Genomic DNA, 17822 nt, shown 5'->3' on the forward strand with positions numbered 1-17822 from the left:
TTGCTCGTATTAATATTAATCGTGTACTACTGTCGAATTATCGATGTATCTTAAATAAACAATTAACACACCTACTCGTAGGCGCCTCCGGTTATTTATTTCCAACTTTCGCATTATTTACATGTTTATTGCTATATATTTTTTATGCTGCGTAAATACGCTTTGTGGATTTTATTTATCAGAGCGACCAACAAGACGTACCCTATGAAGTTATAATTATTAACCCTAGCAAGAAGTTCAGGTATATAATGTTGACTTAATTACTGGTTGTTCAATGTTTACAGAAGATTTATATATTTTTTTTATTCATAAATATGTATATATATATATATATATATTTGGAATACTTAGTTTGCACTCTTTTATACTGTAATTTCTTCATATACAATAGTATTACTGTATTATAAAAGCAGTATGTCATAGCAATACTACTTAATAAAAATATTATTTATTTATTAATATACCCTACTTAGGGCTAGTATACTATATTCAAATTTGAAATTAATTTTAAATACAGGTATCTGAGGTACTTACAGATTAACCCCTGTTATAGAGCATTATTTATATGTGTGCACGTATACTGTGAAGAAAGTTTGTTAGGGTATTTAATTATAGTAACTACCAATGCATACCTTGACTGAAACTACAGACCAAATAACTCAAACCGAATAAATACATTTATTAATTATATTTTTAAATAGACATAATAACAACAATAGAAACTTGTATATACCTATTACCATGCATTATAGAATGGAATACAAATAATTTGGTTGCATCCTATATAAGTAAGGGCTGTAATCAATTCTAATAGCGTAATATAATTAGTAATTACATATGAATATGTTAAATGCTAGAAATTGCATGATATGCTTCTTTGCGGAAGTGTACTTCATTCACTATTTAATTAGAATTATCTTGTTTATTTCCGCTAAGTTGAAACAAGTGCGTTGTTTTGTATTTAAAGCAACACGTGTCATGGTATAGTAACGGTTGCAGTTATTCTGATTGTTTGTTGTTTTATTTCAAGCCTATATACCTCTGATTAATTAATCACAGGTATATCATAATTATGATACAGTGTTTCTTCTCTTCTCAAAAATCCTAAGGTCTTATTTAATGCAAACACGTTTGTGCTATCATAAATATATCTTCAAAACCTACACGTATCTTGTAAAATAAATTAGTTATTAAATGCAAACTGTAATAATCTGTAGCATATAATTTTCTAATAATGTTGAGCATGCATTAATCTCGCGTTAGCATTAAATATGAGGAGTTTAAATTGTAAACACAGAGTACGATTGTTTTTTGTAATCATAATTCACATAATTTATTTGATTGCGTTCGTCAGTCAAGTTTTTGTATCGTAAATAAAATAACAGCTTACCCAATAGCGGTAAGAACTATTATTAAGTTATATTAAGACTTCAAGTTCTATAGTTGCCTTAACTCAGTCTCGGTTTGCAGTTGCCTTAACTGATTGCTTGTTATTTGTTTATTTTCAAATAATCATAGTTATAGAACATTTTTTGATTGAGATAGCGCCTACTTATTTAACTGCATGGGTAATTTTATCTAAAATACAAATACTGCCATTGTAATCTGTTATTTTAATCTTTATACAATTTGCAATTAAAATGGCAATACAACCTACACTTAATGATTGAATGGTGGATAACCGTCGCCTATAGACATGCACTATTAAGGTGTTACATGGCTCTATACCCAGTAATTTCATTGCACGCAAACAACACGCTTGACGGCAGAGGTACCCATGTAAATTACTGTTATGCAATCTTGGGTGAACAACCAGAAAATACATAAATCTTACGACATATATAAAATTCTCGTGTCACACACAATGTTAGTTACCATACTCCTCTGAAACTTTATTTTATGAATTTTTATATGTATATTCAGTAGGTCTGAGAATCGTCTATTTTTCATACCCCTAAGTGATAAGGGTTGTCCACCCCTAACATTATTTTTTTATTATTTGAGCTAAATTTTTATTTATATTTTTTTATTATGTGTCTTTAAAAAATACAAACATCCCTAAATTTTCATCCTTCTATCACCAACCCCTATTTTTTTATAGCTTTATTAATTTATATGTCAAAACAACGTTTGCCAGGACAGCTAGTATGTAAAATTGTTTTAGTAACGACGCAAACTATGTATGTACAATTTCGTCTGCGTTAATAGGTCTGTCTCAACTATTTCTGGCGTTAAACGACTTGCTTTGAATACCAGTTTCTGATGGTTGGATATGGCAGTGAAATTACAAGGTCAGGAATAACAACACATCATGGTTGTCAACTTTAAAATATGTAGTTTCTTGCGAAAAATAAAAAAATGTAATAAAATCTAAGTCGAACGAACTAGTATTTTCTGTTTTACCTTTTTTGAAATTAGATTGAAAACATTTTTATTAGAAGGTATCACTGTTCGGTAGATGATTATTACAATGACGAGCATAATGACTCCAGTTGACCTTGCTGACATAACAAAGTTCACTTATTTGGTAGCTAATATATTTTAGATCCTGTATGTTATCCTGCTAAGTATCTAATCCTGATGCAGAATATGTTCTCCTTACCTACTAAATAGGAGAATGAATGTACAAAATATTCTGTTATCTATATCTAATTTCTATATTAAAATTAACATAAAAAAGTATAGATAGATAGATAAAACTCTTATTTGTGTTAAAAGCACACACATAAGGTACAGTAATACAAAGTTAAAACCACTACATACACAAAAAAACATGTGAGTAACGTAGTGTGTCATCCTCACTGTATTGTTTGTTAGAGCAGCAAACCACTGATTTTCAGTTATTGCCCAGGGACATATGTGAGGACACATGTAACAAGACCGTCGCATCTAACCAGCCCTACTACACTATCATTAATACGAGTAGCAATAATAAATATATAATAAAACCAGTACCAATAACATATAATGATAAAGTTATAACATAAAAAATTATTAATAAAAAAGTTATTAATGACAGGAACTCACCTCTGTTGCTCTTCTGTAAGCGCGAATCGATAGAGTAAATTAATGGTATAGTAGAGAGTGAGATAAGCTAGTAACTCTCGCCACACCAACTTGTAAACACTGCCTCGCCATCTGGAATAGATAATAGAAAACAAAATTAAGACTAGTATTAGACAGTCTAATTTAATTTCAATATTGATAAACTATATTTGTATTTTAAAAAGAATAATTATAGTTATTACTACTAAATATAACGTGAAAGTTTCAAAAATATGTCTATTCTTCTCTAACTATTGTTAAGAAGATATTAGTAAGAGTTCATTATATTCTCATATTCTTTCAATCTTGCAAGTTTCCTTGTCGTTCTGCTGGTACTAAGATTGCTTTCTGAATAGTAGGTAAAAATATGAAGACTATACAAAGTGATTTGAAATATTGGAATAAATATTTTGTATATATATTTCTAAAATGGATCCAGAATTTAACAGAGATTTCAATCCGCGACCATCGGAAAGTGAGTAGTCACTTCTACAAAGTCATCAATTATAGAGCTATAATTGTTATATAAAAGCAAAGATATTGGGTATTTTCACTAGTCATTAGTGGTATAATTAGTAAGTGGAATTTCGTATCGTTAAAATAATTGTATGAAGGCAATTGAGCTGTTATATGTTTTACCGAACTAGTTAATAAACGTATTTTTTATAATAACGATCTGTATCCTGTCCAACACTGACGGTCACCAATGGATGATGTTGATAATAAGATTGGTTTTCCGTACTGTCCGTTTGAAAATCGTCATTTTAAATGGCCCAATGGCACAATACTATGAATCTTTTCTCTTTATTTCGCTCCTACCATCCTTTATACATAGTGTACATACATATAAGATGTTGCAGAGATTAAAGTTAGCTAAGAAAACATTGTTGTTTAATATTTGATACATTAGTTTGTAAAACAAAAGGAGTCATACTAACATTTGTCAACAAAAAAGAATATTGTTGACAAATGTTAGTATGAAAACGATTTAATTCATCTTGTATTGAGTGTATTTAATACTTTATATTCCATATGCTCATTCAATGCTTTAGGGTATACGATAGACAAATTATAATAATTACTTTATTAAAGAAAAGTATTATCACCATAAGAAATACTTTTGAATAAACTTTAAGTTATCTATATATTTGGATGATAATGGAATGCCGTTTGACTTGACTGGTTGCATTGCTAGCAATGAGGCTACTAGTCCCTGTTATTAACAATCCTATAACCCTACTATATATATATATATATATATATATATATTAAAATAATCGACATATTCAGTGAACAGATCTCAGTGAGCCGTCTCAACCCAGTTTCCAGGGGGAAGGGGATTGTTAGTAATGAGAACTAGTTATCCCCATTGCTAGCAATTAACCATGTTAGGTCGACCTCCACGCGGTTCCCCCTGGAAACCATCGTGATAAATTCCTAGTGAATTTGTCACGATGGGCTAACTGACCTGACCTCATATTCATCTTATCGTCCTCCACTGGTGCCCCGCCAGCGTAAACCGTTAGCGCAGGCGGGTGCACCATTTCATTATCATTCACAAAAAATACCTGGTTTCCAATAATTAAACGTTCTTGTTGTAAGTAAAGAGGACTAGTGACCCTATTACTAGCAATGCATCATGTTAAGTCGACCTCCATACAGTTCCCCGTGGAAACCATTGTCGTTAATTCCATCACGATGGGCTAACTGGTCTAACTTCATTCTGACCATATCATCTTTCACTAGTGCCCCGGAAACTTAAACCGTTAACGCAAGTGGGTGCATCACACCAATATCATTCAATAAAAAAATATTATACTTTCTTCAATTTGTTATCGGTTACAAATGCAATAATTGTGTTTTGTAGGGAAATGAGGAAGAATGTTGTTATGTTACCACATCGGTAATAATGTTAACACGCACAAACATCCCGTCAGACTAAAACTCCGTTTCTGTTCATACTCTTGTTTTATAATATTACTATTGTTTTTACAACCGTCAGAGTTTCGTTGAAAATATTATTTTTTACTAGCTATTTCAATAAAAAAATTGCCTACGTGTTATTCTGATGCATAAACTATATTACTGTGATGTTTTAATCAAAATCCGTTCGTTGTGTCCGAAAGATATGTTAATATCCAACAAATATCAAATTAAGTCTCGTTCAAATATGTGTACATATATGTTAAAGTATGTTATATCTGTAAAAATAATTTTCCTAAATAAGAATAAATACTACATAATATATATCAAGATTCCTAATTATGATATATTAACATTGTTGTTTGTAAACCAAATTTTTTGTTCCTTGCAAACCTGTTTGTTAATGACGATCACAAAGTTTTTTAGTTGCTAATAAATTCCAGTTTTATGAGAATTATATATTTTTTTGTATAATAACCTATTGTTTGCACATTTCCTACCGTGGTCCTAGGTCATAATTATCTTTGCATGTTTAATAACTGCTTCGAGCCGACAATTTCGTGTATGTATCTATATGGTTAGGTTACCTAATTATTATGAATATTTTTCAAAATAATTCTAATTTTATCGGAGGCTTTTTAGAAAATATATATTATTGTATAGAGTTATAAAAAATTAGGTCATACTAATTTTTTATAACTCTATATTATCTAAAAGTAAAGATGTTGCCGTCTATAGTATGACCTAATTTTACCTCACTTTAGAATACTAAATAAAAAAAATATATATCAGTGCTGTCAGTATGTGCAAGCACACATCAGAACAATCAGTCAAGTCGCTATATCAACACCTAAGAAAACCGTTTAAGTATAATTAAATACATCCATATACGAACCTAATAAAGACTACATTACTTTTTTACGCAGCTGAGTAGACACAGTAGAAATATTGGCAACTTAGACATAGAACAAAACGCAACGCGTGTGTTTGGCATGTGCGATTTTTTCTATATATGGTTACGCTATATTAGTTTGCAAAAAATGACATGCCTATACCTTTATGGAATGAAGAATTTTTCCTTTACCCCGGCCGTGATCTGACAAGTCACATGAGCCGTACAGAGGTTATGGAATCAGTTAACGCATTATCGAACTCACATTTATTCTGCAATGGTTTTCTACACACTGAATACTAAATTAGAAGCCGTCAAAATTCGTCAATGCGACCTTCTTTGAACCTTGCATGGGATACTTGAGGTTGAGCTTACTAATTACTGTATCAGTGTCAACCGGCCTTCTATCCGGCCAGAGATTGCTAAATCAATCTAAACTGGATTGGTTATGACAAATAATTCGGAGGTAAATACAAAGTCGACCGAATGTTTTACAAGTTCAACAAAAATATTTTATTATTTATTTTTCAACGGAATCATTTTATACACATTTAGTAATATTGTAAATACGAATAGAACTAAAACAAAAATACCTGAAACTGGTAATTTGCCTTAGAAGATAGATTGTATTATATTATATTATAGTGTATTCGTATGTATGTATATATATGTAAATTTGTGTATGTACTATATTTTATTTTGTTTACATAAGTGTATACAATTTTTATGTTTCCAGTAGTTTCCACTAATGCGCCACCTACTCTATTTTTTTTTTTTTTGTAAATACTCTCTTTCCAAAGGTTGTCTGTAAGAGATTGCATTAGCGATAAGACCGCCTTTTGTACTTAGTTTTTTTTTTTTTTGTTTTCAATTCGTTCATGTCCTTTATATGTTGGTGCAATAAAGTGTTATAATAATATAATTGTATTTTTTATGGATGATAATGGGGGTGCCCTGCCAGTGGAGGATGATAAGATGAGCATGAGGTCAAACAAATTCACCAAGAATTTATCACGACTGTTTCCAGGGGGAACCGCGTGGAGTTCAATAACCTGACATGTCACATTGATAGCAATAAGATTATCAGTCCACATAACTAACAATTAGAGCTAGATAGTATTTATTACGAGTACTAACATACGCTATCTTTTATATCTTACCTAAAAAAACAACACATGATGTACTAAATAGACATTGGTTTTCGTATTAGAAATTTACCAAAATAACGTGACATATATTGTTAAGTAGTTAGTACATAGATGGTTAAGTTAAATTTACATATAAATGACATCTGGGATTACAGTAATGAGTAAAGAGTAGTGATTATTTGCTCAGTGATAATGAAAAGTGGTGGTAGTGAGACGTAGCGGTATTTACAAGTTGTAGTAATTTATGTATAATTTGAATTAGAATTTACTTGAATCTATTGAAAATACTATCTGTTGTTGTCTGTAATAATATTTATTCGATACTAAATGTTCTCTTTACAAAAATATAACAACACAACAACTCGTTACAAGAATAAAATTCTTAATACAAAATACAATATATGAAATATAAAACTATATGACCAGTACGTCAGCTACACTATCCTAAAGACGTTTGTCTTCTTTGTAATGGTGTAGTAAGTAATAGACTTTACCCATCAAGTATTAAAGTTTAAGGTGATAATGAATATTGATGGGTGAACAAGCGTCGCCTACAAGTACTGTATTAATATTATAAGAATAACACAATGACGTGGCTTCCCACATACACTACTATTCCTGAGATGCTATGTCTACCTTATAGGCTTACCCACTTATTTATAACAAATTAGATATTACCAGCGACGTTGAGATAAAAGATGTCCATATAAAAAATATTAATAACCATATCAAATAATATCTATACTATCAGGGGGAAGAGGTTATTACTAATGTGGACTAATAACCCTATTGCTAATAATGCACCAAGAAATTTCCCTCCACGCGGTACCCCCTGGAAACCATCGTTATAAATTCCACGAGTTTGTCACGATGGGCTTACTGACCTGTCCTCATGCTCATATGTTTGCGCAGACACATACATTTTTCCATTATGATCATTAAAAAATATTCTAGAATGTCAAATTTAACAAAGGCCTTGTGTGGCTATAAATTGTCGGCCAGTAGGCATGCAATTTTAAGAGAAAACAAATTCACCTTTATAATTCTATTTCTAAACTTTTCGGTAACGGTAAATTAAGACGGTACATATAAACAAATGTGTAAATTTTAATGAAAAAATAACAGATAGGTATAATAAGTCATTACATTCTATCGACGAGTAATAAATTCGTATCAGTCTTGCTCTAGCACCATTCAAGAAGAGATTTCTGTTATTTACACCTTACACTTCTCTTATTGCTACTGTTCGGCCCATTTATGAGATAATTCTTCTTACCTCCACACTTCATAGCTATTAATAATTTAGCCAAACACACACATTTTAAATAATGCACTAGAATGAATCGAGTATAAAGAAGGCCTTATATTAAAATTGAAAGTACAGTCAATGTCATAAATATCTTTATGATTCCATCTATACGTAATCTAGCGATCAAAATATGTATGTATATTGCACGCTAAGTAATGCAGTGTATTTAACTCAAATTTTTGAAAATTAAAACTATAGAGTTAAGATAAGAATGCAGTCTTATATTAAGGGTGTGAAATTGGTATCCGATCTACCAATAACAATTATTTAATTTTAACTACCATACAAGCGAGCCGTCACTATACACAGATTTGTATAAATATAAGCAAGTGCAACTGTACAGGTACGCAATTGTTATCATATTAGTCATGAAATATTGTCTACGGTAGCCGCAATTCAATAATTTAAATAATAATGAAGTATTTAAGTTTGGTTGTTACTGGCGATTTCACATTCAAAACGTGACTCCAGAAGTCCTAAAATAAGAGAATATAGTAATTAGCGAGGTACGTAGTCATCTTACTATACTTACGTATGGTATATACGTACGATATGACCCTTAGAATATGTACAAAGTATCCTTAAGTAAGCTTTGTAAGCGGGGTTGCAGTTTAAAGAATAACAAGCCTTGCTATTCTGTGTTAATAACCCCATGGTTATTTATAAGTACGATATGGCGGTGAAACTACAGAGCTTGAAGGCAATGACACCTTAATACTATTAATATAATAATAGGAACAATCTAAATAATAAGTAATCTTCAATATAAATAAAGTAATAAGTAATAATCACATTTTATGATATCCATAGAGTTGTCAAAGCCTATCATCAAATTGGCCATCTGTTTGCCATTCCATAACAAAAACCAATGTTCGTTTAATAGTACAGAATAGACTTACTAAACAAACACTGATGTACTGTGTCATATGCATAAAGACACCGATCGAGCACAAGACGACTCGCAAGACGAGAACCCGCTAATCGATAATCTGTAAATACTAGTAGGTTCTTATATGACAAACAAGCTGACGGGCGCCTAACGGAAAATGGTACTGGTGCACACCACGGCGTCATAGACCACTATTATAGTAATACAATAACTATAGATATCACAGTATATCAATATTGCATTTTAAATTCTAATATTTATAATATTTATACTGTATCCTTTAATAATATAACATTAAGTTCCCCTTTTGATCCACACACTCTATCAAAAATAGTAGATGTCCAATAATTCAGCTTGATAAGTACATTTGTAAGGTTTTTCCTTATCTACTATTTTTATTAATTATTATAATTCAGTTTTTTATTAACGTTACAATTTGATTGTTAATTATTTATTACATAAAGATTTCTATTGCTAGCCAGACTTGAACTCACGACCTTTGTAGTCCTAGTCGCGTGACTATATATTCGAAATCGTCTAGGTTGGAAAAGACTTCGTAATCTTGATGAACAGCTGGTAATAAATACCATTAGCCAATTAACGAACATTTAGTTAACAATCCGATTCAACTAAAAATCATCCTACGCAGTCCTCTTTTGTAGTCTTTTTATAAACTATTTGTTAGGTATTAGCTAATACTATTTGGTTTTAAAAGTTTTTTACAGTCTATACTGGTCTGCAAACAGAAATTGATGGTATATGTAATGATTAGTTATGGGAACTAGTGGCCTATCGCTTACAATGTTGCATATCTGGTACTTTTTTAAAAGCACTGACACCAACGATTATTCCGCCAAGGAAAGGAGTGTAAGATTCTTTCTCTTTAAAAGTCCACGGCCATGATGCCGGCGACACGTCTATTCTTCCTATTTCTACTACTACTACTTCCTCCTAAGAACGCATAAATTTTTTTGCCGAATTATTCATTTTGAGCTAGGATGTCTAGGTCAAAATGTATTATATATCTTCAAATCAGTATTGGGTACACTAGCGTAGAACGAAAAATATTCCATCACTATACAGAACATACTCGTACATATAAGGGTAACTGTTATTGTCGCGACAAATATATATTCCAAATAGTACTGTGAGTAAGAATTTTATTATCTCTATATATAAATACATAAACAGTTGTTACAGCAATTCCCATAAACTATATTGCCTAACAGAAATATAATGGATTAATGTATTATATATCTGGTTCATACAAAATGTAAAACCATTGAGTCGAAACAGTATTCTGCTAACTGGATTATTTTAACGTACCCATTCGTTAATACTTTATCATAACTCCTGACTAATTATTTAGGTACATGGTATAAAACAATATAATTAACTTATATGTATAATACATGGATGTTGTAGTATGGAACAAGCCGAGAAATTCAAAGATTTGTAATGCATCCGAGCTAAGCCGGGGCGGGTCGTAAGTTATTATATAAATGTGAAAGTAAGTATTAATCAATCATCATGATTGAACGTACACATAGGATTTAGGATGAAAAAGGATATAAATTATTTTGTATCCGGTCAATCATTATCACACGTATTGGTAATGATATTTCATTGTACCTGCGTTGTATTTATTAATGGCCCTACCATTAATAAAAGGAGACTGTTAGTAATGTAGTCGTAGATTCTTGACCCCATTGCTAGCAATGTATCAGGTTAGGTTGACCTCCCATTATTCCTCCTGGAAATCATCATGATAAATTCCTGGCGAATTTGTCACGATCGGTTAACTGACCTGCCCTCATGTTTATCTTATCAATATCCACTGGTGGCCCGCTAGCGTATACCGTTAGCGCAGGAGGGAGCAATATTCCATTATCATAAAAAAAATCGTGTAGTAGTATGTAATTAATTATATATACACAAATAGAATGATTGGATGAACGTGAGGTCAAATCAGTTAGCTAATTATGGCAAATTACTCAGGAACTAATACTGATGGTTTCCAGGAGATAAAATGTAGAACTCGAAGTGATGTTGTACATTGCTAGCAATCGACCAGCTTTTATCACCAACAATTCCCATAAATTAATGTGGTTAAATATTAGTAAATATGTCAGCTATAGTTGAAATGATTTGCGAATGTGTGTGAAATTATCACAAAAGGAACAGGTGACCAAATATAAAAATATTAATAACTGACAAGTCTATGAACAGGCCTACCAATGTTGTAAACTACTTATCTATCAATAAGAAATACATCCCTAATTGGTAAAAATAACAATATTTAAATAATAGAAAATAATGTTGAACGATAATTAAAAACGTACTGCAATATAATAAGTACTACTATGTAATATTATGTTATCTGTGGTATAGTATTTGGTAATATGTAAGTGCTTCAATGATGGAAGTAGGTGTGTGAATGTTCGTCCTCTCGTGATATACTATAACGATGGGTTTGTTACAATAACTTTTTGTGTCGTAACGGGGTGAACAAACTGGTCCAGTTGTGTATTTAGTTCACATTCATAGTAAATTTTGTTTTCATTGTAACATATTGCGTTTACCGTTCGGTTATTCGTTAGCGAATATAAACAAAATAAATAGGCGGTGCCATTGAGACTAGACATAGCGGTACAGAATCTTAGCTACACTATAGTAGAACTGGATTTTTACTTATTAAAAAGGATATACATATATGCTTGGAATGATTATCGATTACGTCGTAAGGTCCCAATCGTTATAGATCCTAAAATTAAACATTCCGCTCGGGATGGGACCGGATTTTATGACCCTGATACCCTTATTTCAGCTGCATATTCTAGTAGTCAAACAGAATTTCTGTTTTTCTATATGTCGATAGATTAAGAGCGTTTTTTGCCAGTTTGTTCCTGTTTCACAGATACGACTGATCTAAATATATACGTTTTTATTTGTCCCGCTTTAGAAAAAAGAATCCGGTAGTTGGATAATTTTGAAAAAACATCCAACACTGATTAATATGTGTCGAAAACAACAAAACTGTACCAGTTGTGACGTAGTCCTTTGTCTAGTTACTTAGTAAGTTATGATTATTAAAATGTTCAGAATAGTCAAAGTGATGGATCATATAATTTTACTCCGCAATGTCAATGAACGTTGACATATTTGACTAAATCGTAAATGGTTGCTATTTGTAGACATTGGTATTCAGTTACTAGTATTTTTTATTAACTCGATTTATATATTTATGCCATTTTCGTAGTGATATTAATATGAATACAAATGGAAACCATTCATTATACTCTGCTTAAAAAAAAAATTATGAAGTATGTATACTATTGCTCACTTCACTATTTTTCTCGGACGAATCCACTCTTAAAACCAGAGAATACCATTGAGAAGTACTTAAAATTATTTTAACTACGATTTTACCTATCTACACTTCGGTGTAGTAAACGTTTTTTAAAGTTAAACAACAAAGTACATTGTCCACACTTTTCGACTCCGTTTTTACAATTGGACGGTAGATATAAAATAATACCTGTTAAAGATTATTTAAAAAGTAGGTATTCTTTTTTTTTCTTATTATGACTTATGTTAAATTTATTTTTTTTATCTGTAATTTAACTCTCTACTTCTCTCACCTATTACTAGCGACCTCATAATTAATAATTTTAATTATAATAGGAAATTTGAAAATAAGAATGTTCGGTTAATAATTGATATTTTTTGTCATTCTAAGAATGTAGTAGTGCCTAACGATATATTTAATGACCGAATCGAGTTATAATCAATCGGTAGGTACCCACATGTGTCACGGTTACTTTCGCCACATTTCGTTGCCAGGGCCAATCGTACGATCACTGCCTGAATCGATATTAGCTGGCGGCGTACTAGACACATTCATCACCTCGGCTCACACTCCAAGGTCGCCATTAATGATCTTGATCCTCGCAGTCTCCTAACAACAAACTTTCAATTGGCAATGGGGGTAAACATTGTGATAGGAAACAACATTATTGTATAGAGTACGTTTGTCACAATGATCCGGCAGAATGAAGGTGCTATTGTCATTTGTATATAATATGTGGCTTTGGTTACGGATGATCGGTGCACGGCACACAGTTTCGTCATGACAAATGAGCAGACGTCGCCCAGAACAGCTGTTTCGCCTGCGTCGACCCGGGGCCGTGTTCGGCGACTCTAAGCTGCCGTATAACTATTACTTACTTGCAAAGGATCCTCCAAAAACAACCAAAACTACTGCCATTTGGAACTTCACCAGCGTACGATATAGTCATGTCGGGTACAGCTTAACACACTATAAAATTAATATTTATACACACACACGTTTTGTTGGCGCGAGCTTGAAACGAGACACACGCGGAAAATTAAATACGTTTTAGAAAGTATTAAAAAGTTTTTTATTCTAGTTACTAGGGAAGGCGAAGGGAAGTTATTGTCTAAGGATTACACTTGTTTAGTCACATTCTGGTGATGTGTTACACACTGCCTTCCCCGGATTGTTGTGTTGCATGAAGGAAAGGCGCACGAAAGCACCGTCCGTGCAGCAGCGACCACTGTGACTGATGAATGATACCTCGCCTGGCATGTTGCTCAAGTTACTCGCTGCTTGCTCGTGCGTAGAACGCTGGTCGGCGCGGGCGCAGCCCCGCAGGCTCTATAGCACGTTTGTTACAATTGATCATGTTCGCCACTAGATGGCGTTAATAAAGAATACAGCCTTCTAGTTATCGATTGGAAATAAGTGATTATGGAATTTATTGACTGCAGTCAGGTTTTTAACCTCAATATGAAAACAATAGAATCGACAACATTGATAACAGGGAACGTTGCCTGGTAGTATGGACAAGTGAGGTCACTGACCATTTCGTTTTATGGGATATGAATGACTAAGAGAAATATTAATAAATATTCTTTGTAAGTAAGCAGGTACTAGTCTTCTGTAGTAGCTACTAAAACTAACGGATGTGCAAAATTTACTTACTTGTTATGATTATATATAAATCAATAAACATATAAACTATTTTTATATATAGGTACCTATTATTCTGTAATGATTTGTAACTAGCACACAATTAATTTTATTATAGTTATCATTTTTGAACAAAAAGTCACGACAGAGATTCTTTTTTGTTAATTCTTCTGTGTTAAGGGAATGTAACCGTAGGATAATAGAAAATACAATACAATTTCCAAAGTCCTTAAAATTAAGTTTATGTTATTAAAGAATATTTATGAATTCTATGAATCACGGCATAGTAAAAGTGGTTCTTTATTATTTTTATCACGATTTTACTTTTGTTAGGTACCTAGGTAGGACTCAAACTATTTCAATTTATCATTTTTATAACTTTCTAGTATATCTACAATATTCAATATTGAAGAAAGTAAGCATATGAAAAAACACCATGATTAATACGCAAATCAATGTAACATAAATCAATATCCATTTTGTTTTTGTTTTGACAGCTACATACAAAATGTCGGCCCATATGACATTTATTATTAAACGGAAGCTAGCTCAAACAAAAGAGACCTACCCAATGGGTTAGAATAGCGCACTGTTCTCCATGCTATTCGGTACAATGCTATAATGAATGAAGCATCACTAGAAAAGGACAAGGTACTCTATATGTCCTTTGTGTAATAACTATATTCCGTAAAAAAAAACAATATTTGCATGATCGATAATCACCTAATATCAAATATCGAAAGAAACTTTCACATTACATATTATTTTATACATACATACTTTGTTTACATGACAATTTAACCTATAACCTAATAAGTTACCTCTTTTCGCTTCCTTCGTCTTCGCATTTATATGAGCTGGCCGGTTTACCTACTCTATAAATTAGTTGTTATCGTTTTATACTATTGAATTACACACTTGCAATAATACAGTATCAATTAAATATTTCGTATTGTGAAAGAAGTAACATGACATTGACATTATTATCGATTTTTCGGTTGTCTTATTTTTAAGGAACGGTAGAAAAATTTATTGGTTTGAATAGAATATTGAGAGTATAGAGCGAACCTCGAAAAAAGAAATAATTTTTCACCAGAAGTATACTGCTTGTGTATTTCAGACTAATACACTTCAGTCGGGGAATAATATTGTCAGTAATATAGAATTTTAATCCCATTGCTAGCAATGCACCGAGTTCGAGTTCTACCTGGAGACCATCGTGATGTGTTCCCGGTGAATTTGTCACGATGGGGTAACTGGCCTGACTTATCGTCCTCCACTGTGCTCTGCCGGCGTAAACCGTGGGCAGGTGCACCATTCCATTATAAAAACAATTTAAACCGGGGGGGAATAGGATTAGTAGTAATGTGGAATAATCCCATTGCTAGCAACGCACCGAATGCTAGCAATGGGGTTGCAAGCTGTGCCAGCGTAAACCGTCAGCGCAGGAAGACGAATCATTCCATAGTCTTCTATTAAAAAAATCTATTTCAGCCGCCAATCAGCTGTAAGCTGTTCCGATTGTTGGGTGCAAATTAGAGTGTCATTACAGGATAAGATATGACATCTTAGTCTTCTAGAATAGCAACGGATGAGTAGTATCACGGGTGTCACCTGATAACATGCCCGTAATGCTATTTATTTATATACATAGGCCACATTTACTACTTACCATTACATGGGCCTTGATTGCCATTCTGATTACACTAAGGAAACTGATACAAATAGATAGATACATTTATTAGTCATCCAGTGCGGAATTCTTATATCTTCCTTGCATTTAATCAAATATAAACCTTGAGATATTTGATAAGCGAACGACTGCCGCCGTTTTCATATATCGTTACTGAAATATATTTTAATATCGTTTCTAAATATACATTTAGATGTTACATACCGTTGGCACTGAAATAATTTCATAACGGAATCTGATAATAGGCTCACCTACAAACCAAAATTCAATGCATCTTAAGAACAACTAAAATTTAGGGTCATCTATGTCCAATAGCGAGGAGTGAATAAAATTGCAAATAATATGCAATAGTATCGTAAACTGCCAACGCCTAATGAAATTTTCGCCAAATTAATTTTATAAAAAAAACCCATGACAATTAATGTGAATGGGAAACATCTATAAAAATAAAAGACGTAATAATGAATGTACGACGATATTTATTTGTTATTAGTTACAAGTCAAAATACTACCCTCGTTACCCGCACTCATACTATACATATACAAATAATAATTAAAAATCTAAAAATTTATAAGTAATGGTACAAATACATTTTTCATTAATGAAATATTCACGTTTTATCTCATTTTCCATACCTAATGATAAAGACACTATAGGTGTTTTAACTGATCGGTAAAACGAGTTCAATAACGTCAATGAAGACAATGAAAAACGAAACTATAATTATTAGGAATTATATAATACAAAAATTTTAATTTGCCTAGCTTTTATTTATGCATACGGATACTGAATACAATAATGCGACATGAAACAAGTCGACGATTTGACAGGCAAGTTCAATAACAATTAAGTATTACACAAATTTGTCAATATAATTTTTTATTGCTTTTCACTTTGGAGTTACAATTCTAACATTATTTTTTACCACCAAAAGACAACGAATTTAAAAAAATATTCTTTTAATTTTCTAAGATTCTAAAGAATTTATCAATTTGAGAGATGGCTACAGGGCCGTCCTCTCACGTTGCATTCAAATATTCTCAGCTTGGGCATGTAAAGTATTGTCTCTGACTGCACCATTTAGAATTACAGCCGTAAGGATATGTATGTTTTCTCTTTTGATTTAAAAGAGAAGAAAACGCATAGCGAATTCATATCACATATGCACTAAAAAACTATCACGCGCAATTTTTTCCCGATATTAACAAAAGCAAAAAAGCATTACTTAATATTGTTAAATATGAAAATAAAAAATATTATGTGACAAATATTTTTTTTGTGTCACGGAAAATTAAAAAAAAATGGAGGTTTAAACTGCCCTGATAAAATATTAAACGTTGCGGTAAAAAAAAAAGTATGAGTGCTTCCATTTCCAGAAACATGACGTCGATACAGAGTATACACATATTTTAAACAGACACCGAAATGTACCAATTGAACAAACCGAATTGCTCAGTACCGCCGCCGGCCGTCCTGAGTACAACCAGCGGCTTGAATCTTATTCTTAACACCTATAATACCTACGTAATAATGCAGACACCTATCATAATAATTATGAGTAAATACGGCCCACCTCAACAACATATTGCCACGAGGTGGCCCTTGCCTGCCAAAGGTAGCCGACTGCTGACTAAATATCTAACATGCATGAAAGAAGGTATAGCTCATGACCAACGTTGTACGTTTTGAATTATCATAAATCTAATATTAATATTATTTTTATATTATAATAGTTTCCTAAACAAATTTTGACAAATATCTAAATGTAACATACCGACTTTCTCATCAGAATACACAGCAAAGTATTTAATATTAAAATTACTATTCAAAGGCTTGCGCGCCTACACGATTCATACTGACTAAATATGGTAAAATACGCATCTTAACTAAGTGGAACTTGCCACGTTGTGTCGAAAAATAAAATGGAAT

At 32.1% G+C, this 17822-nt stretch overlaps 1 protein-coding gene across 2 annotated transcripts in view; it reads right to left on the minus strand.

Moving 5' to 3' along the window:
• Positions 1-15118, minus strand: part of LOC131849211 (bestrophin-4) — a 56166-nt gene extending 41048 nt beyond the window's left edge. Inside the window, exons 1-3 of one of the 2 annotated variants that reach the window (XM_059199227.1) lie at positions 15021-15118; positions 13434-13884; positions 3028-3138 (exon numbers count right to left, since the gene is read on the minus strand). In XM_059199227.1, coding sequence (XP_059055210.1) covers positions 3028-3138; positions 13434-13504 — 182 coding nt within the window. In that variant the 5' untranslated portion in view covers positions 13505-13884; positions 15021-15118. The remainder of the gene's footprint in view (positions 1-3027; positions 3139-13433; positions 13885-15020) is intronic. The other variant, XM_059199226.1, reaches the window with a different exon arrangement.
• Positions 15119-17822: the final 2704 nt, after the last annotated feature.

The sequence above is a fragment of the Achroia grisella genome, unplaced genomic scaffold (genome assembly GCF_030625045.1).
Source record: "Achroia grisella isolate CSIRO2021 unplaced genomic scaffold, CSIRO_AGI_Agris_v1 utg640, whole genome shotgun sequence".
NCBI classification, from domain to species: Eukaryota; Metazoa; Arthropoda; class Insecta; order Lepidoptera; family Pyralidae; genus Achroia; species Achroia grisella.